The sequence below is a fragment of the Ipomoea triloba genome, chromosome 14 (assembly GCF_003576645.1).
Source record: "Ipomoea triloba cultivar NCNSP0323 chromosome 14, ASM357664v1".
Taxonomy (NCBI): Eukaryota; Viridiplantae; Streptophyta; class Magnoliopsida; order Solanales; family Convolvulaceae; genus Ipomoea; species Ipomoea triloba.
Genome location: NC_044929.1, coordinates 587,167 through 607,859, shown reverse-complemented (window position 1 = coordinate 607,859; position 20,693 = coordinate 587,167). Strand labels below are relative to the sequence as shown.

Below are 20,693 nucleotides of genomic sequence, written 5' to 3'. Positions count from 1 at the left end.
TCTATACATAATAAATGAAATAGAAATGTTTTGTTAAAAAAAAAGCTGAAATTTTAATTAAAAAAAAGTTAAAATAAATATAAAGTTAATTTTAAAAAAATTATATTAAAATAGATACATTATTAAATTTGTTATTATTAAAAGAATAAGTAATGAGCAATTTGGACCTATTTATTGTTTAATAGGAGTAATATTAGACTTGTGTAATAAGGATTTAGTTCCTTATTTCTAATGTACGGAGTATTAAGATTAAGACTTTATTCATAATGTAGCAAAGGTTTCTATTCATTATAAAATTCTTAGCTCAGAATATGTATAAATACACCTCTTACTCTTATAAATGGGGAGGAGGAAGCTATTTTCACTATTCACAAATAATATTCATCAATACACCATAACAAAGAACAAGTAATATATTGGTATCTGTTTTATATTTTCTCAAATTTTTTGTGTCCAAAGATATTTTCTCAAATATTTTCAGTCTAAAAAATCTAAATTACTACCACCAGAGTTTGAACCTGAACCTATGATCACTCATTTGACCACTTAATGCTGGCTGAACGTGATCTATAATATTCATCCTGAGAAATAATCTTTTTCATGAATACCAGCTTCTTCGTCAACTACATCACTGTTATCTGCAATTATAACATGTATAAAATTTGGTCAAACTGACAAGTAATCAAGAAGATAGTAAATGAAAAAAAAAGACACTATGATCAAGCATCCAAGCTTTAGGCATATAACAAAGCCCATTCTACTTGGAAACACTGTAGACAACAGACTAATTGAACATCAATGAGACAATTATATGGTTCAATAATAGGTCAAGTAGGCCAAAGACAGTTGTACATCTTGAGATGAAGCCAGCAGGCATTTACTACTTCTCCTTATAACAATGTCACCAACTAACCACCAATATCAACAAACAGATGCAGACTAGAGTTACTGAGATGAAGCCCTACAACATTTGTATACAACCATTTTCTACTTGGTATACGAGCATTCGTGTAGCAAAACACCTTACGGCTGAAACAAAATATAAGTACAAAAATTCATATTGCATATGGGAAACATTACCTAACTGTCGTTTTGTCTTGGACTTTCGCTGCTGCTCAAGAGATTCTTTGCTCTCTGCTAAGTTTCTCCGGAATGTAATAGGAATAGTAATAAGAAAAAAAAAATGATAGTAATAAGTTCTTGTCTATGAAGCAATGCCAATAAGAGACAAATGCAAAGCAAAACTATCTTTCTGCCTCTCTCAGCTTTCACAAATCATAAAGAAAATTGAATAAAAACATCAGACACCAATGTATGTGAGCCAAAACCTTTGTCCACCATGTCATTCCACAACTTAAGTGTCATCTCCACATTCTCCTATATCCTGATCAAAACACATACAGGACTGTGTGTTTGGGAAGCACCCAGTCTCCTTCGTCCTGGTACAAACTCCAAGACTTTCAAATCATTGTTTTACCATCTCCTCGAATCGATTAAGTGCATCCCCAATCTGCTTTGTAATGCAAATAGCAGCATTATAAGCAGCAACATATCCATACTTCCACTGATAAGAAAGATGAAGAATGGAAAGGAAGAGACTTCGGAATCATGTTTATGCCAATTTGTTAATCAAAAAGTGATTTTTTCATGAACATGGGAATCACATATTCCATTTTGGGGTTGTGGAATGGATGTGGCGAGGAAAATGCCTCAACACATCGTGTGTGATTCTAGAAACTTAGCAGAAGCCGATGTTTCAAATTTGGTCTCGCTCTCAAGCCTGAGTTTAATTGCGGAACCAAAAGCAGCCATCTTGTCCGACAAGTTCTGAATTGCCTCGTGCTTATTAGCCAATTCCATAAGAACCTTTACCCTCCTAAAAGCAACATAACTAGGTTTATGCCCCGCCTCTATCATTTGCAAGAAACACCTTTCCGCCTCTTTCAGCTTCCCCAAATCACAAAGCAAATCGAATAAAACATCAGACACCAATGTATATGAGCCAAACCCTTTCTCCACCATATCATTCCATAACTCGAGTGCCATCTCCACATTCTCCTGCCTCCTAATCAACCTGATCAAGAACATACATGATTGCGTGTTGGGCAAGCACCCGGTCCTCTTCATCCTCTGGTACAAACTCCACGCACGCTTCAAATCATTTGCCCAATGAAACGATCTCAAGAACACATTATAAGTAGTCGGATTTGGGCTCAACCCCCGGTTTACCATCTCCTCCACTAGATTAAATGCATCCTCAATCCTCTTCGCAATACAGAAATTTCTAATGGCAGCATTATAAGCAGCAACATCAGGGTAACATCCACACTCCCTCATCTCTGTCAAAAGTTTCTTGGCCTTATCTGGTTGCCCTGCCAGCCCTAGACCCCCAATCAGACTGGTATAAGTTATCACATCTGGATCAATATCCCTCTTCCTCATTTCCTTCACAACCTCAAAGGCCCTCTCAACCTCTCTCCCCTTACAATAAACATCAACCAAACAATTATATGAAACAACATCTGGCTCCAAACTCAATTCCCTCATCTCTGCGAAAAACCCCTCGGCCTCCTCACATGATTTCCAACCTGACAAGAGTATGTTAAAGGTCTGCAAATTAGGCTTGAAGTCCCTCTTCAACCTGTGGTACACATTCCTAGCATCAACCATACTCTTTTCCTGACACAATGCCCTTAGCAAAGCATTGAAACACTGGGTATCGAAGTGGAGAATAAGTTTCTTGAACTTCCAAAACGACTCAACTGTCTGCGTGACGGAACAGACCTTAGCCACCCTGGCTAAAACCACTTGAACAGTTCTGGGAGTAATCAAAGACTGGTCCTTTCTCCTCATTTCCACTAAAACTTGCCATGTTTCGTCGAATTTCCGGTTTCTACCCAGAATATACAACATAGTGTCATAAGAAAGAGCAGTATGGAAAAACTCACGTCTCTTTGAAGTAAATTTGAAAAACTCCAGGACCGTCAATGGGTTTGAGTGAGAGAATCTTGCCCTTTTGAGTACTCCGTCAATCAATTCATTTGAGATAGAAATTTGAGATGATTTCAGGGACTGTTTCATGTCCTCTGGAGTTCTTGATGTAGTGACGATGCGGAAGATTATATCTACATCGTCATTTTTGGGAGATGGGGAGTAAGTATGGAGGAGACGCCGAGCTGCAACAGGGCAAAAATAGCTGCTTATAGTTCTCCCCATCGTAGTTGCAGAAGAAATTGAAGTAGGTTTGAGTGAGAAAATCATGTTTTTTTTTCAGAGATCCTCAACTGGTGAATCAAATTCGGCATTAAATCCAGCAGCACTACCACTATAGTTCAAACTAGGAGATGTCATTTTGCTGCAAAAAGTTTAAATTTTAATTAAAAACATGATAGACAGTATCACAGAATCACAGTAACTCAGTAAGACACTAAAGGCAATGTAGGCAACAATAAGGCTTATTCACAGTAACACTATTACAGCAAATCAACAACAACCAAATCACAACAATATTCACAGCCAAATCATATTCATTAACAATAATCATAAAGATTAAAGAAATTTTAAATTACTACAAAATAATTATTACCAGTACTCAGTAGAGGCGTTGGTCGCAGCCGCAGGAGTGAAACAATAAGGTTCTCGCCGTCGCCCGTCGGTGAGAATCGCCGGCCGAGGTCGCTGGTCGCAGCCGCAGGAGTGAAACGGCTAGGGAATAGCCGGAGAAGGAGATATGCGGAAATAGGGATTTTTATCTTAAGAATCTAAGAATTACAATTACATAAGCATTTTTATCTATATTACTATATATATACTACTTATTTTCAAATATTCTCATATATACCATGAAATTCCTACTAATTATATTTCTGTCTACCGAACGATGAAATTTAAATTCATACTTTATTCTTACATTATTCATTTCTCACAGAATTAAAATTCATTTCCCCTCTAATTCTCTCATTATAACCAATTTATAAATAAGCAATTTTCATATATAGTCAAACACATTGCATATGGTCTTTCTAATGCATGTTTCATTTGCGAGCTTATATAAATGAGATTTAACCATAAAATTCTGGTGGTAGCATGTTAACTCGGTTAACTCAATCGAGTTATTATTATTATTATTATTTTTTTTTTTTTGCAATTCCTAGATGCATGTGTAATTTTTATGTGTGTGTGCGCGTGCGTGCAATGCGTGTGTGTGTGTGTATGACGACTAATATCATGACTATGATTCAGCGATAGCAAACTAAAAATCAACTTTCTCTGTCTTCACCCACTGTGTTTTATTCTTTTCAAAAGGAAAAGCTCCCCTCTAGCCTTGCCGTTTTTGCGCTACTAGGCGACGCTCTAATGGAGCGTTGAGCCGACGGTGCCATTAGTCGCCGTATATCCTCCGAATGATTTAGGATTGGGTGTCAGATCTCAGATCATTTCCTCCGATCGTTTTCATAGAAGGATTGAGATTCTCTCCACATCTGATAGGTTTGCTGCTCTCTTTTTCCATTTATTTTTCTTTTCTCTTCGTTCTCTCTCGTATGTGCTTTCTCATTTGTAGCTTGTTAAATGTCCGGTGGCTGTGAATTTCCACCGGCGTGTTCACTTTGTTCATGTTTAAATCTTTTCTTTATTTCTTTGATTATTGTGTATTTTCCTTTGTTTCTTTAATTTGACGAATTTGTTTCCTCTCGTTTCTTTGGTGAGTTCTTCTCATAAGCGTGAAATGATAAAAAATGGTCAATTTTTTTGTAGCATTGCTATGAATTTTGTTTATATGTCTAACTCTAATGAATGTTTTACCATTCTATCGATTTTTATTATAAACGTTTCAACATATGTTATATGAATTAGCCTCTTTATTTTCAAAAAATAAAATAAAAATACCATGACTATGATTCAAGCCAGTGGTGTGGTCAAAAATTGAAGCAATTTTATTATAAATTATATGAAATATCCTTATGCATTTTCTTATATTTTGAAATTTATGTAAAATGTATTTTCATTTGGGCATATCACAATCATTTTCAATAATAGAAAAGTGAAAATGAGACACAAATCAACAAGTCGTTGTAGTATAGTGGTGAGTATTCCCGCCTGTCACGCGGGTGACCCGGGTTCGATCCCCGGCAACGGCGTCATATTATGTTTTTAACATAAACAGTTCATACGACACTCCTTACTGTACAAGTTTTATGATGAAAAAATTATATTTTTTTATATCTTTTCCCTTTTATTTGCACATGGAAAGACTAGCATATGTACTCTTATAACCTTTTCCAAATTTCATTTCAACTTTTTTGTTATCTTTTGAAAAATAAAGATTAAAAAAAAAAAGACAGCAAAATGTAATTGATATAAAATGCTCCAAAGATTTTAGTCTTAAGTTTAATTGATATAAAATGCTGCCCAGCAAAAATGTAGTCCCAGTTGATGCTAACTAAAATGTTGAAAACAGGAATGAAATAATCAAAATGTGGTATTGAATGAGAGAACCAATTGCAGAGCTTGGATTACTGAGAATGGTATTGAACACCCTCCTTCAAGTTGCACTGTTGTATTCCTTTTTCTTTGAGGTTGCAATGGAAATGCGGGTAGATCGTCTAATCTCCTGAGGTTTAGCGGATCCTTCGTGTTTTATGTGCTTCCTATCCCCAAGCTGAAGACGGTTCTGACTCGATGATTGCAGTAAGTGAGCAGAAGGTTTCGTTAATAGACCTGTAAATGGCCGACCGGTTTAGAATTGTTAGAGTTGCAGCAAATATAACACTGTCTACTTACAATGAAGGCAGAGCCCTTGTGTGTATCAAGTAAAGAAAAGTGTGTACAAGTGTTTGTACCTTCAATGGATTTGGTCTTGGGCCTACAAGTATGTAGCTGCTGCTGTCGCCTTCCTAGTTTTCCTTTCCTTTTCAGCTGTTGCTCCTCGGCTTCTCTACATTCATTTTCATTTTGAGAATCATCCAGGTCTTGGGGCTGAAAATCAGATTCTGAATTGGTCGGTTCTTCAACTACATTTTTATGTGGCTTTCCCTGTTTTCTCTTCCCCTTCTCCAGCGCCTGTTCTTTGTTCTGATGCTGCTCCTCGTCTTTGTTACACTCTTCATTCTCAACATCTTGTTGTGCTTGTTCATTTGGTTTTTCAGGGTCAGTGTCTTTCAATCCATGAATTTCTATATTGGTTTGCTCTTCTATATCATTGTTTTTCCTGTTTCTCTTAGGTACCCTGCTTGATCTTCTCTTCCCTTTCTGCGGTTCCTGCTCCTGCACCCTGTTCAGCTGTTCTCCCCTACGTTTTTCACTCACAACATCTTGTCGCATTTTTTTGTTTGGTTCTTTTCGAGCACCATCTTCAAATCTCTGAAGCTTACCATCCATTTCTAGATTGCTTTCTTCTTGTTGAACAACTTTTTTTATCCTCCTCTTAGGTAGCCTTCTCCCTTTCTGCTGCCCTTGAACATCGATTTCTTCTTCTTCTTCGTCTTCCAAAACCATTTTCCTCCTCTTTCTCTTTAGTGCCTTACCCGGTCTTCTACTGTTCAATTGTCGTTCCTCATCTTCATAACATTCCCGACTCACCAAATCTTCTTCCTCAGTTGCTTCGTCATCCGTGTTCGTCAGCACTTTTTTTCCTCTAACGTTACATTTACCAAACTTCCCCTCCTTTCTCCTTTTAGAATCTTTCTTCTGGATAGTTTTCGGGTTCACTCTCTTTCTGTCAGAGCCATGCTTAGAACTAATGCATTCATCGGGACTAGAAGTTGGGCAGATTTTGGTGATTGGGGGGCGGTTAAGTGCATAGTAATCTTCAACCGTCTCAAAAATTTCATTACGCTGACAGAGTTCCCCAAGATGGCGTGAAAGTAAAACTGTATAAGCCCATGGCGAGTTTGAATTCTCTCTCAAAATATACTCTGATATTGTCACCACAGTAGAACCTCCTTCCTCATTCAAGTTTTCAATTGCTTTTAGAATCATCTGCATTAAACCACAAACACAAAACGGTTGCTGAAATATGAAATCAGACATTCTAGGATAATGCACATTTACTAGAACCATATTTGTTAACAATGTTGGAATGAATAAACATGAAATAATGCCGTAGTGTACATAAACATACTAGTGTTCATACAGATCATCGCTACTTGAAAAATTGGAAATCAGAGCGGTGCACAATCTCAGCATTATCTATAAATTATAACATGGGAATGAAATACCGGGAAGAGAATCAATCGCTTTTTCATTCACAACTCCTAATCATAGCCTTGAGGTTTAGGAGGAGGATAAACAAGTGACAGAAAGAAACAAAGACAAAACACATAAAGAAAAATCAAGAACAGTGTCCCGGTTCAAAGTTTTTTCTCACACAAACCATCAAATGCAAGGAAGGGAAGAAATACGAAATTCCATATATATATATATATAAAGAAAGAAAACAAGTATTTTGAAAGTCTTTTCTCATTCTCGTAACTATTTGGCTATTTATGGAAAATATTGTTTTATCTTAACTATTTGTTTCTACTCTCTTATGCTGTAGCCAGCCACATGTGGTGCATACCAAGGGGGTATGAATGCATCCTTCAAGACCATGGCACTACATTATTAGGCACAATTATTAAGCATTTGGCAATCTAATGCTAGGCAAAAACTCATTTTTCTTTCCCATGAATATGAGGACTTCAATTCCATGTAATGGCTCATGATGAAAATGCCAACAACAATGATAATAACAATCTATTTTGTTCTAACAATAATGCAACCTCAATTCACATTAACATATTAACAATCAGACTCGTAAACAACCCTATGAATAATTGTAAAGGTAATGCAAAATCCTAGTCCAGCAAAGTATTATTCTAATAGAAAAGCTTGGGAAAATAAAATAAAACTGCAAACAAGGAAGTCTAGTTCACGATAGACTACTACTTTATAGTATTTTCTTTACTCGTGAATTTTCTTACTGCAACCCTTCATTTCACACTACTGAGTATGAAGCAGGTACAGGTTGAGATGGGTAAAATGCAGCTTCACTTCACATAATATTGAGGGCAAAATGCAACTTTGGCCCTTTAATTACTAGTATTTAGTTGTTTAGTCCTTGACTACCATGGGTGAGCAAATGTCACCCCAATTATTCCAATATTCTAAATAGTTGTGATTTTGGCCTTTCTACTAGGAAACTACGATAGCATTGAATAAGTATGTTCATCACATGCTCAAATGTTTTCTCAAACCTACCAGAGTTTCTTCAAACCATTAGCAAAAGTGTCAAAATCACAAATTAAAAGCAAAATCACTCTTTTCCCTATTAATAATAAGAACAATCTCATTTATTCTTGAACTTTCTAACAATGAAGCATCAATTCACCTGTTCATGTTCCCGGTTCAGCGGTTGGTCCTCAGCTTCTTTGCATTCTTTGCTCGTAAAACCTTGTTGCATTTGTTTGTTTTCATTTTGAGCATCATCCAGCTCCTGACGTTGAAAATCAGACTCTGAATTGATCAGTTCTTCAACAACATTTTTATGTGGCTTTCCTTGTTTTCTCTTCATCTTCTCCAGTGCCTGTTCAGTGTTCAGCTGCTGCTCCTCATCTTTGTTATACTCTTCACTCGCAAGATCTTGTTGTATTTGTTCATTTGGTTCTTCAGGATCAAGGCCTTCCAATCTCTGAGTCAGAACATGAATTTCCTTATTGGTTTGCTCTTCTAAACCATAATTTTTCCTGTTTCTCTTAGCTACCCTGCTTGATCTTCTTGTCCCTTTCTCCAGCTCCTGCTCCTTGTTCAGCTGTTCTCCCCTACATTTTTCACTCACAAAATCTTGTTGCATTTGTTTGCTTGCTTGTTCTTTTGGTTCTACGTGAGCATTACCATCCAGAACCTGAAGATGAATGTCGAGTTTTAAATTGGCTGGCTCTTCTTGACCCTGCTGATCATTCTTATACATTTTACCATGCGGTGGATGTTGTTCTTCAATGACATCAATTTTCTCATCTTTCTCATCTAGTAGTGGATCCTCTTCCTCTGTTGCTTCCTTTTCCACATCCATCTGCACCTTTTCTCCACTAACATTGCATTCACCAAACTTCCCCTTTCTCTTTTCAGAATCCTTCTTCTGCACATTTTTCGGGTTCACTCTCTTTTTGTCAGAGCTATGATCAGAACTAATGCATTCATTAGGACTAGCAGCGGGGCAGGTATTGGTGGTTGGGTCATTAAGTGCATAGTAACCATCAACAGTCTGAAAAATTTCATTACTCTCACAGAGTTTTCCCAGATGATGTGAAAGTAAGGTCGTATGAGCCCACGGCAAGCTTGAATTCTCTTTCACAATAAATTCTGATATTGCCTCCTCAGTAGAACCTCCTTCCTCATTCAAGTTTTCGATTGCTCTTTGAATCATCTGCAATAAACCACAAAACGCTTGCCGAAATATGAAACCAGACATTCTAGGATTATGCACATTTTCGAGAACCATATCTGTTGACAATGTTGGAATGAATAACACAAAAGAACAGGATTAAAGGGAAAAAAAAAAAAGCAATCACTTTTTAATTCACAACTCCAGAACACAACTTTGAGGGGTTTAGGAGTAGGATAAACAAGTGAGAGAAAGAAACAAATGCAAAATACATAAAGACAAATGAAGAACACTGTGTCTCAGTTCAAAGTTTCTTCTCATACATACATCAAATGCAACCTCAGTTCACATTAATATCTGACAGCCAGACTCATAAACAACTCTAAGAATAATTGTAAAGGTAATGCAAAATCCTAGTCCAGCAAAGTATTATTCTCATAGAAAAGCTCAGGAAAACAGAATAAAACTGCAAACAAGGCAATCATGTTCAAGATATGATATACTGCTACTTTATAGTATTCTTCTTTACTCATGAATTTTCTTGCTGCAACCTTCATTTCACATTAATCATTACTGGGAATGAAGCAGGTACAGGCTGAGACATGTTAATTGCAGCCTCACTACACATAATGCTAATGGAAAAATGAGAATTTGGCCTTTCAAATGTTAGTGTTTAGTCATTGGACTATCATAAGTGAGCAAATGTCACCCTCAATATTCCAAATCATTGTGATTTTGGACTTTATACTAACGGTTTAAGAAACTCCATCAGGGTTGAGGGAACATGCGCCTCCCACGCTAAAATAACAGGGGTTTCTTAACATCGTGGCTATACACATCTTTTCAGTAGTCTTACCAGATTTTCTTCAAACCATTAGCAAAAGCTCCAAAATTGCAATAATTTGGAATAATTGAGAGTTATATTTGCTCACTCATAATAGCCAAGTCTAAAACAACTAAACGATAACGATTAAAGAAGCAAAATCGCACTTTTCCCTATTAATAATAACAACAATCTCGTTCATTTTCAACTTTCTAAGTTCTAACAATGCAGCATCACTTCACATACAAACTAAACATAACTTTTAACCAAATACACTTCCATGCATTGACTATGAATCAGCTATAGCTGATTATCTCTAAACCACACCACTTCCCCTGCTTTTACTCACCAAAATAAATCAAGTATCAACCTCACTAAGTTATCAAGCATTCATGAATCATGTTCCCCTTTTTATACCATGATTTCACCAAATCACAGAAAATACTATGAAAAATGATCATTATAACCTCGAATGCAAATACATTCACACGATAAAACAGTGCATAAAGTGATGATCACACGAAATAAACCGCATTTCGACATGCTTTGCCTAAAAAAAAAAAACAAAATTCAATCGAATTGAAACATTTATACCAGTAAATAAAAACAGAATTATACTTACCCAGGAGTAAGGGGGATGATCAGGAGTAGGTTTGGAGTCGGGGAACAATTCTAGCAGTTTTTGATGAACGAAAACCCTTTGGGAAGGAGAGAGTGATCCGTTGGGTGCAGAGTTCATAGCCATTGTCATAGCAAAAGCTCTGAAGTTCCCCATCGGAGTTTCTGGACGAGCGGGATTTTCCGGCGCCGGCCAGGGCGGCTGATCCTGGTGGGGTTTAGAACGCATGTCTGTGGGGTTTTCCGTTGAAAAGTTTGTCCCCATCGATTATTTTATTATTTGCTCTGTGGGGTAAAATTTCTAAAATTTATTTTTACTTCATTATTATGTATTTTATTTTATGTGTAATATCTATGTGATCATATTTCCTTTACAATTTTAGATATATGAAAATTTCAAGAATCCCAAAAGCAAAAAAGTTCCTTAAATCATGCCTAATATTAGAGCATTCTTATCAATTGAGTTATTTCGCGATTTTTTATGAGTTTTTGTAAGCATGATTAGGAAAGAGAAAATGAGAGGAGATGAAAAAAATAAAACAAATATGATTTTTTAAAAAAATAGTGTCAACGCCCGCATGGGCGGCTGCTGTGCGCGAAACGTGCACAGCAGCCAATGTTTAAAAAAAATCTTCCCATTTACCGTGCTATGAACCTGTGTCTTGTAGATGATACCTATCAACTCTCTCTCTCTTCTCTCTCATGCCAAGTTGACCAATATCTGACATAAACCAATGAAATAACCATTGGTATGGTTGCTCTTAGTATTTTATATGTTCGAGGCAGGACCCCCAAAAAAAAAAGATTATATGAATTTAACATAATTTTTATACCTAAAATATAAATTACATAAGAAAATAATAATATCAAATAATTTAAAATAAAATTCACAAGTTTTTAACAATTTTGCATACATGTTTTCAAAAAAAAACAAAAAAAAAAACAATTTTACATACACAATAATCATCATGAAAAAAAAATATTCTATTGTAAAATAATCATTAACTGCATCAGTGTCTTCATAAATAAATAATTATAATTTATAAAAGTGTATAAACAATTTAAAATTAAATAAGTTTACAAACAATAATATATTGTTTAGTAAAAGTTTATGAAACTAAACTTACAAATAAGGTGTCTAATTACCAACTACTATGTTGTGCGATGACACATTTGTTATCATTCCAAATGGGCGGTCACATAATCAAATCTTTGCGATGGGGACATTAGTTCTTTGTCGCTACATTGTAAAGAATCATAAATATTTCAAAAGAAAAACCAATGGCCACACTCAACCACCGAAACCTTGTTTGCCCAACAAAGCCAAAGTAAAGACATGGAGTTCCTTGAACCCGAGCTCAGCTGATCCTTTTTATAAATTATTATATTATTAATATCTATTTATTGTAATATATTCTTACAACTCTTTGTTTTCTCAAATCCTTTGAGTCTCTATTTTTTTCTTTTTCTTTTTTTTTTTTGATCCTTCGATGTGTCTCTTGGAGTTGCCATTGTAAGTTTCTTTCCTCCCCTTTTGTGGCATATATAAAGGCACATATCTCTTCGAATAAGATAATCTTCCCCACCAATTTTACTCTCTTCGAATAAGATAATCTTCATAGAACTCCATTTCTAAGAGCTCTACACCAGTACAAAATCAGTCATTTGTGTTCGATGTTGGGACGATCTGTGTCCGAAGTTACCCGAACGCATATGCCACAGACGCAAATTGGTTTAACAATTTGCGTCCGAAGTTGTCTGGACGCAGATAGTTGACAATCTGCGTCCAATCGTGGGCAGGATCCGGCGCAGATTGTATATATATATTAAAAAAATTACTGATTTCTCCTCCCAAGCAACATTTCATTTACATAATAGCTTAGGAAAATCTTGCACATCATAGAACTCCATTTCTAGGAGCTCTACCTAACAGTTCTATGTTACAAAAGCAGCAGAATTCTTGGTACAAATAAAGGTACATACTACATACTATCCTTGAAGAGGTTGAGCACGCGGTGCATGTCGTCTCTGAATCATAACTGCAAGTTCGAAAGAAGGCAAATTATCATCTCATGTAAAAGTTGTACTCGAGCATACTGCAGAACAAACTGATACCAGGTTCGAGAGAGGGGGAGAGAGAGAGAGAGTTTAAGACATCATTACCATGCTTCCTAAGAATAATTTATGTTGCCTTCCTCAGGTTCGACGGCGTGATACCCGCTTTTTTGATTGTCCCAAAGAAAGGCGAGTTGATCGTCTAGGCATGCGAGATATTTCACCTACTTGACTTTTTAAGCGCTTCTTTCTCTGTTGTGGAGCTTGCTCATCAAGGGCAGTAGCAGCTGCCATTCCTCTAGTGACGACTCTTCTTGTTGCTTCCGATGACAACACCACTTGGGGAATTCGATGCTCTTGAGTACCTGGCATGAACAATCACCAATAGTTATAGTTGTTGCATATCTAAGAACGAGAGGTTTTGTTGGGCTGAGGCCAGTGACGGGCCAAGTCCAGCAATTGGTGGCTAGGAGATTGTTGAGCGGAGGCTGGTGAAGGGCCAGGTCCAGCACCCTGCCTCTCGAAAATGTGGCAGTATAATAAGAAAATAAGATTGGCCTTCACTATGAGCTATAGCTTTTGGCGTGGTAAGCGCTTAATCCTAGCAAGTGGTATCTGAGCCAAGTCATGGGTTCGAGTCAAGAAATTTGTAGCTTTACCTGGTTCAGTCTTGGGAACCCGAGGCCTTAACTGTCTTTGGCTTAGTTGCTCCTGCTTTGTATCCTCTGAATACTGTAGTTCTTGTTGTTCCTCCTCATTATTCTGTTGGAGTGGAGAACTTATTTCTTCAACTTCGTCACTAGAGCACACTATATAAGGATCATCCACCATACCCGTTTTTGCTTTCTCAATGCTCTGCTCTTCACAAGCAACTGTTTCTTGTTCTTGTTGATCATTCAGTTTTATGTCAATGGTCTCTTCATGTGCAGGCGCTTCACTGCCAGTAGAGGTCTCCACTGCTTCGTGTTTTTGTCCAGATTTCATCTTTCTTCCAGATCGAAGGCACCTCCCTACTTCGGGTTCATTTGTGATTTCAAGAACATTAATTTCTTCTGTATTCTGATCCTGTACTATTTCTGCTTCAGTCTGAATGCTTTGCTGTTCCTCGTCGAGAAATGATGAATTTTTTGGGGAATGAATAATTTCTTTTCCTCTCGATTCCTGACATCCATGCTCTTTTAGACCTTCATCTACCATTTCCTGAAACTCGGTATCATTCACTAAATTCGGGTTTTCTAGTTGATCAATAGTTTCTATTAGTTGTAACGGATTCTCTTCTTCTAACATGGCATCGACTTGCATCGGTTGATGTTCTCCTTCATCGACGTCTTGTAATAATAGATCTTGAGCCTCCCTTTCTTGTGACAATACATCTTTCTCACACGCCCAATCCCTTTTCTTCTCGTCCATATCCTCTTGCTTGTCCTCTATTTCCATTTTCGGTGATTGATGTGATTCTTCCATCACTTCCTGCTCTTTTTGTGCTGGATTGCCGGTTATTTGCTCTTCTACATCCCGATCTTTCACCTCTATAACTTCTATATCTTCATTCGTCTGGATAATCTCGTGCCTCGAGTCTTCCTCGCGTCGGATACTAGGCGACACTTCCAGCATCTCCGGTTGATTTCCCCCTTGCTTGGCCTCTTCTAGTGGATGCAATTCTTCCAGAAGCTTCTGCTCTTGCAGCTGATTCGAGACACATAGAAGGGAATTTTCTTCCCCCGTGTTTTTCTCCCCACGAACTTCCTGTTGATTGTCTCGGGGCTCTTCTTCGTTTACTTCCAGTTGTTTCAATTGATTTTGTTCCTCAATAACCACAGTTCCCTCTTGCAGTTCCATTGCTTTCATTTCTGCATTCATCTCGAGTTGATTGGCGTTATGCTCCAGTCCTAATGGGCTTCGACCATTCATCATTTCCTGTTCTTTTTGCTCGTTTTGTGCTTCAATGTCATCAGTTCTTGCTTCGAAAACCGGATTTTGTGCATCTCCTTCGTTCATCGGGATTGGTATTTCCCCAGAATCTTTCTCACAAGACCAACTCCTCGACTTTTTTTGCATCAGATCCTGCTCTCGTATGTGATTTTGTCCTCCATCGACTTCCATTTTCTCGTTAACAACCGGATCTTGCACCTCCATAACGTCTATTTTTGCATTCATCGGTGTACTATCCAATCGGTCTGCTTCACGGGGGCTAATATTTGTGATTTCTTGAATCTCAAGTGGCCTCCAATCTTCGTTTATGTCTTCGGATTGATGCAATTCTTCCTCCACTGTCACTTTCTGCTCGTTCAATTGATTCTCGGCTCTAATGACAGCCATCCCCTCTTCCAACATGATATCGAGCAGCTCATCCTCCATCTCTTCATCCGACGAAATTTCTTCTTTCCACTTGCCTTTCTTAGGTGGCCTACGCTGAACCTTCCTCTTTCGCTTCAAATGGATATTATTTCCCCGCCTCGCACTACCTTTTTGTTGTCTTCCCTTTCTCGTGTTTCGAGCTTTCTTCGATTTCCTCCTCCTCCTCCTCTTCCCCTTTCTCCTCGAGGAACCCCCGTAGAGCGAATCAGAGCTAGAATCAGAGGCGAGGCTAATGCTAAGACTACAGCTGGGGCTAGCAGTAGAATCAAAAAACTCTCGAGGGTTCGAAGGGATAGAGACGTGGGGAACACTCGCAATTCGATCATTTAGCACATACAATCCATCTCGAGTCTGAACAATTTCGCGCTTCTCGCAGAGTTTTACCAAATGGTGCTTGAGTAGAGTCGAGTGAGCCCATGGCAAGTCGTGATTATCGTTCATGATGCACTCCGATATTGCCTCCTCGCTACTACCCCCTTCCTCGTTCAACTGCTTAATCGCTGTAGTAATCATCTGCATATCGAACCACACACGACAACAAGCATAACCACATTTGTATATTTCTCGTATAACATTTTCAATCATGTACTAGTTCACAACAACAACAATCATTACTTAATATTAAAACGAACTATCACATTAACACTATGACAACAATCAAGGCTCAAACAAGGCAACGAGGCTCAAGATTTCATAGAAACACTACTTCACCGTATCTTCTTTATTTGTGAATTTTCGTTTCATATTAAGTGTGTGAGCATTTAACCGCATATGTGTGCATTGTGTAATTCAGATGAAAAACATCCTCGACTGCAATGACAACATAGTACTTCACGATTTAACCTCGATCCCGACTCTTCAACAACAATGGCAAGCAAACATTACTTGCATACAATGCCGGGTTTATCAAGTAACCAAATCATGAAACTTGGCCAAACACAAGTTAAGTAAATAGAAAGTTATGGAACCAAACTTCAACAGAGGGATAAAGAGCAATCACTGCATGATTCTATATATGTGAGCAAACTATGCAATTTGGTCAGCACTATCCTAAAAGAAGTAAAGAAACACACTGTATATAAGTCATAGATATGAAACCATAAAAGAGGGGCAAAATCAAATGAAAACCACTGCTCTCGTACGAACATGAGAGCTGCACAATCAGACATTACAAGATACCCTATACAGAAATGGCACAATCAGGCATTACACAATACACAATCGTAATTACAAAAATGCGTGTTTCTAGGATGCACAATCATGAGAACTGCACAATCAGGCATTACAAGATACCCTATACAGAAATGCACAATCAGGCATTACAAGATACACAATCGTAATTACAAAAATGCTTGTTTCTAGGATGCATAATCACTTATCAGCGAATGCACAATCTGACATTACAAGATGTACAATAGTTAGTTCACATGGGAGAGGTGGTTTGCCCCATAAAAGATTCAATCTTTCAAGAATTAGTGTGAGGAAACATCTAAAACAAACCCAAATTTCATCAAATCCCTATTCCAATTGCACCTAACAAGCAAAAACTAAGCTAAGAAAAAACACAAGCAAAACGAGAAAGCAAGAATTTCATCATTTGCAGGCAAAAGCAAAGAACCCATTTTTGAAATAAACACAAATAGCAGAAGAATGGAGAGCTAATAGAGGCAAAAAGGGACTTGCCCAGGCATAAGGAGGATGATCAGGAGCTCTGAGATAAGGGAAGCACTGGCGAAGCTTGTCTTCCAAGATCAAAGTCTGGGTAGGGGTAAGAGACTTGCTGGGAGAAGATTCAATGGCCATTTTCATCATCAGAGCTCTGAAGTTGGACATTGCAGAGTCATTGTAGGTGTGGGATTCGGGAGGTGCTTTTTCAGGTGGATTTTCCGGCGCCGGCGGCTCCGGCGGTGGAAGTGGGAGAATAGGGTGGTCCATCTTCTTGAGGAATGGAATTGAAAGCGAGAGTTTCACAATTTTCACACCTGGTAAAGATCAAGAAATGAGTCAAAGGAGTAAAAGGACAAGACAAAAGACAATTAAATATAGGATTTCAGGAAAATCCAACATTGCCATTCGGTGGTTCTTTATTACATGGTTTGATTAACAAATTTAATCAAAGTTATTTACAATTCAATATTTTATAATATTAAATTTAGTATTACTGTATTAATATAAAATTTATATATTTAAAAATTATAACTAAAAGTATCATTTAACACAAAAATTATGTGAATGATTATTGTGCTGCCTACATGACATGTTTATAGCTGAAGGTGTGGCATGTCGAGAGGCCCTTTCAAGGCTAAAGGATCGAGGGATCGCTGAGGTACGACTTTGAGTTGGACAGTAAAGGCATGGTTAATAGTTTGGTGAAAATTTTGTGTGCTCAGTCATATGTGGGTCACATTTTTAATCAGTGTTTTAGCTTAATGTTATCATTCGATACCATAGTTCGTTTGTTGTCATGTTAAGAGACCAGTGAACTTGGTTGCACATACTTTAGCAAGGGCAACGAGCTCACGGATCTTCTGGCCTGGCTTCTGTTCTTGGGATGATATCTCTTGGACTTTATTCATTCTTTAATTATACTTTACATAATAAAATTTTACCCATTTTGCCTTAAAACAAAACAAAAAAAAATCTAAAATAGTAAACAAGATAGTGAGTAGTTAGTTTTTTTTTTTTGAGTGACAAGTGAAACTAACAACCACTACTCGAGGATATAAACTAGATTGTATTATGATCCTAGTTAACAAATTATTACAATGAAATAAATTAACTTAGATTGCTCAAAATTGACTAGCTAGAGTCGAAATTGTAATATTATGATTAGGAAGTCAATAAGCTAATCAACTTGGCTGGGATTTTTCAAGTAGTTAGTTTTAAATGAGTCTATTTATTTTTTATACAAATAAAATTAAAACATAAGAAATATATGATTACAAAATTCTAAATGAGTTTTTTTTTTTTTTTGACAACAATTCTAAATGAGTTCTTTTGGCAAATTCTCGTGCCTTGAGTCAACGTCAAATGCCACTTCAATGGGACAGCTTCAGCAGTGATGGAATTTGTTTTGTGCTCTTACTCTTTTATCTTTTTCTTTTTTTTTTTCTAAATTCAATGAGAGTTCTAGTATATATATTCTTAAATTTTATTTATTCACTTTTACTCTATGATGTAGCAAATAATAATAGTTTAATAAGTTATTTTCATTATGTGGGTGTCCAAAAAAATGTTACGACAAGAATTTAAGAGTGATGGTAGAAAATGAGAGTACACATAATATCTTTCATTCAATAATTACAACCCAATAACCCAACAATACAACACACAAATATATAATGGCGTCTCAGGCACAACTTATTTATCGACCAACTCAAAATAAGTTTAAAAAAAAAAAACAACAATTATCATATCATAGATGTGCAGTGGGTAAAGTTTAAAAATACATTATAATAGTGATGACATCATAATAGATCTAAATGTTGAAAAATGATGAAAAAATAGGACCAATTTCATAAATATTATAAATTAAAGTTCAAATTTTGTAATATTTTTGAAACTAGCCCATTCTTTAACTTTATTTTTAACCGTTAAATTTGTCCACAGTTTTAAAGTGTCAAACGACACTAAATACAACCCAAAAATGAATAGATAAGACTTTGAGTTTGTGCCAATTCTCATAATATTCACTACAAGCTTAAAGCTTTCTTTGAAATATTTTGGGTGGTACCTAGTGAAAAGAAGGTGTTGGCGCCGATCAACATCATAAACTTTCTCTAGAAATAACACTTGCACGAAGAGTCAACATTGACTCCACTTAGGCTTAGACACACCCCTTATGGAGTGCAACCGGGTGCCACTAGACCACAAGGTCTTGGCACACTTCAAATATTTAAATAATAACAAATATATTTCATTACAAAAAATTATATTATTACAATACCTCAAAAATAAAATTAAAAAATAATAAAAAAAGAGAAAAAAAATACCTTCACCAAATAATTAAAGATGGAAACTACCTCACCTAGATTAGAATAACTAGACTAAGGCATTTTTGGGTGAGATGCTATGGTCTCACAACTTAGGAAAATATTGAAAATTTATTTAGAGAGTATATATTATTAGGACTCTGTATTTTATAAGCTTTAGGATTCTTATTCCATCGATCTATGAATATTATTATAACTTTACTTTTAACCGTCCTGCTCTAGCTAGAATTATCTTTTGTATTCCGGCCTATCAATACATCCATTCGTGTACTTTGTAGAAGCGGTTGATCAGTAATAGAACTCTATATAGAAATTCTTGCTCTCATATATATATTTCAGCTATACTACACCTCTCACTCATTAATGGGATAGAGGAGAAAGAAACAAAAATTAAAAAGATTCATTCTTTTAATCCTAATAGTAAAAAAGTAAAATGAATATATACATACAATAAAACCCACACTTTTAACATTAAGGTAAGCCTTTGAAGCTTCTTGTATGCTCTTATTGTTGTTTTGGATGTGAAACACATCAATAAAGAATATGATTCCCATTTCCACCGTGGGAAGTACAATATAATGGACTTCTTTTGTTAGACGATAAGAGGTTTAGCTTACAAGGTAAATTATTCTCCTTAATAATATTGTGATGATAGTAATTAGGGATGTCAATTGTGTTTGAACCCGATAGGCTAACCCGTAAAGCTAAAAAAATTACATAATTAAAACCCAAAAAATTAGCCCGATAAACTAATCGGACCGACTCTATAGGGCTGGCAGGTTGAATCTCACAATTATAGAAAATGTTTGCTCAAGTGGAAAATTTATTTCTTTTCATAAAAGGAAATGTTCTTCTTTTTTCCCATTTGGAATAAGAAAATGTTCTACTAGATCTCAATTTGTCTGCCAACATATATACAAATCACTATCCTATGCCATGGAACACAAGTGGCACAGCTCCAAAGTGAAATTCTTGTTACACATTATTCACAAAACAATTATATATCAATAGTTATTGTTCTCAGAATTATACCTTATGTCGAAATCATTATTATTGAAATTTCACTTCACTCTTAGAATCTCGATCTAGTTTCACCTTTAAAGAGCATTTGTCATTTCATTAAATCCACCATTAGTAAAATAATATTATTTTTAAATGCAGTACAACTTGTTAACCATTATTGCCACTAGAATTATACCTTGTGTCGAAACCAAGATTATCCACATTCTCATAATATACTCTTACTTTTGAAAATGAGCTTCATTGCATACATATTTGTAATGCACTCACTATTTACTCTATTCTCTACAATTTCGACTAATTTTCAAACAACAACAACAACTGTACATTTGAAATCCTTTTGTTTAAGAAAAATAAATTTGAAAGCTTTGCAAATTTTGCAATCTTTCAAGATTAAAGCATCCCCATCTTTAAAATCTTAAAAAAAAAAAAAAAAAAAAAAAAGCTCAAAGGACGGCTGCCAATT

At 36.3% G+C, this 20,693-nt stretch overlaps 4 protein-coding genes and 1 non-coding gene across 5 annotated transcripts; 1 reads left to right on the top strand and 4 right to left on the bottom strand.

Moving 5' to 3' along the window:
* Positions 1 to 312: 312 nt before the first annotated feature.
* LOC116005232 (putative pentatricopeptide repeat-containing protein At1g02420) lies at positions 313 to 3,744 on the bottom strand. The gene is made up of 3 exons (XM_031245498.1): positions 3,587 to 3,744; positions 1,081 to 3,355; positions 313 to 638 (listed from the first exon to the last, which is right to left on the bottom strand). The coding sequence occupies exon 2, from the start codon at positions 3,259 to 3,261 to the stop codon at positions 1,711 to 1,713; it is 1,551 nt and encodes a 516-aa protein (XP_031101358.1). The 5' UTR covers positions 3,262 to 3,355; positions 3,587 to 3,744; the 3' UTR covers positions 313 to 638; positions 1,081 to 1,710.
* Positions 3,745 to 5,066: 1,322 nt separating this feature from the next.
* TRNAD-GUC lies at positions 5,067 to 5,138 on the top strand. Its single transcript has one exon. It is a non-coding gene; the product is annotated as a tRNA-Asp (tRNA).
* Positions 5,139 to 5,407: 269 nt separating this feature from the next.
* LOC116004716 (trichohyalin-like) lies at positions 5,408 to 8,947 on the bottom strand. The gene is made up of 3 exons (XM_031244875.1): positions 8,369 to 8,947; positions 5,841 to 6,978; positions 5,408 to 5,718 (listed from the first exon to the last, which is right to left on the bottom strand). Exons 1-3 carry the CDS (start codon positions 8,945 to 8,947, stop codon positions 5,543 to 5,545), a joined length of 1,893 nt encoding a protein of 630 aa, XP_031100735.1. The 3' UTR covers positions 5,408 to 5,542.
* LOC116004715 (histone H1-like) lies at positions 8,383 to 11,067 on the bottom strand. Its single transcript, XM_031244874.1, has 4 exons — positions 10,807 to 11,067; positions 9,196 to 9,403; positions 9,087 to 9,135; positions 8,383 to 9,049 (listed from the first exon to the last, which is right to left on the bottom strand). Exons 1-4 carry the CDS (start codon positions 11,065 to 11,067, stop codon positions 9,004 to 9,006), a joined length of 564 nt encoding a protein of 187 aa, XP_031100734.1. The 3' UTR covers positions 8,383 to 9,003.
* Positions 11,068 to 12,644: 1,577 nt separating this feature from the next.
* Positions 12,645 to 17,214, bottom strand: LOC116005264. Its single transcript, XM_031245525.1, has 4 exons — positions 16,899 to 17,214; positions 13,517 to 15,728; positions 12,966 to 13,222; positions 12,645 to 12,841 (listed from the first exon to the last, which is right to left on the bottom strand). Exons 1-3 carry the CDS (start codon positions 17,148 to 17,150, stop codon positions 12,999 to 13,001), a joined length of 2,688 nt encoding a protein of 895 aa, XP_031101385.1. The 5' UTR covers positions 17,151 to 17,214; the 3' UTR covers positions 12,645 to 12,841; positions 12,966 to 12,998.
* Positions 17,215 to 20,693: the final 3,479 nt, after the last annotated feature.

What these genes read in the sequence shown, in the direction of transcription:
- LOC116005232 (XM_031245498.1), bottom strand. Translation starts at nt 3,261, where the DNA reads ATGATTTTCTCACTCAAACCTACTTCAATTTCTTCTGCAACTACGATG.
- LOC116004716 (XM_031244875.1), bottom strand. Translation starts at nt 8,947, where the DNA reads ATGTATAAGAATGATCAGCAGGGTCAAGAAGAGCCAGCCAATTTAAAA. An exon ending in TGAACCGGGAACATGAACAG is followed by an intron (nt 6,979 to 8,368) that starts GTGAATTGATGC and finishes GGTTTAATGCAG; the next exon opens with ATGATTCTAAAAGCAATTGA. An exon ending in CAAGACCAAATCCATTGAAG is followed by an intron (nt 5,719 to 5,840) that starts GTACAAACACTT and finishes GGCCATTTACAG; the next exon opens with GTCTATTAACGAAACCTTCT.
- LOC116004715 (XM_031244874.1), bottom strand. Translation starts at nt 11,067, where the DNA reads ATGGGGACAAACTTTTCAACGGAAAACCCCACAGACATGCGTTCTAAA. An exon ending in TGACCCAACCACCAATACCT is followed by an intron (nt 9,136 to 9,195) that starts GCCCCGCTGCTA and finishes ACAAAAAGAGAG; the next exon opens with TGAACCCGAAAAATGTGCAG. An exon ending in TCTGAAAAGAGAAAGGGGAA is followed by an intron (nt 9,050 to 9,086) that starts GTTTGGTGAATG and finishes GAAAAGGTGCAG; the next exon opens with ATGGATGTGGAAAAGGAAGC.
- LOC116005264 (XM_031245525.1), bottom strand. Translation starts at nt 17,150, where the DNA reads ATGGACCACCCTATTCTCCCACTTCCACCGCCGGAGCCGCCGGCGCCG. An exon ending in ATCATCCTCCTTATGCCTGG is followed by an intron (nt 15,729 to 16,898) that starts GCAAGTCCCTTT and finishes TTCGATATGCAG; the next exon opens with ATGATTACTACAGCGATTAA. An exon ending in GGTTCCCAAGACTGAACCAG is followed by an intron (nt 13,223 to 13,516) that starts GTAAAGCTACAA and finishes TGTTCATGCCAG; the next exon opens with GTACTCAAGAGCATCGAATT.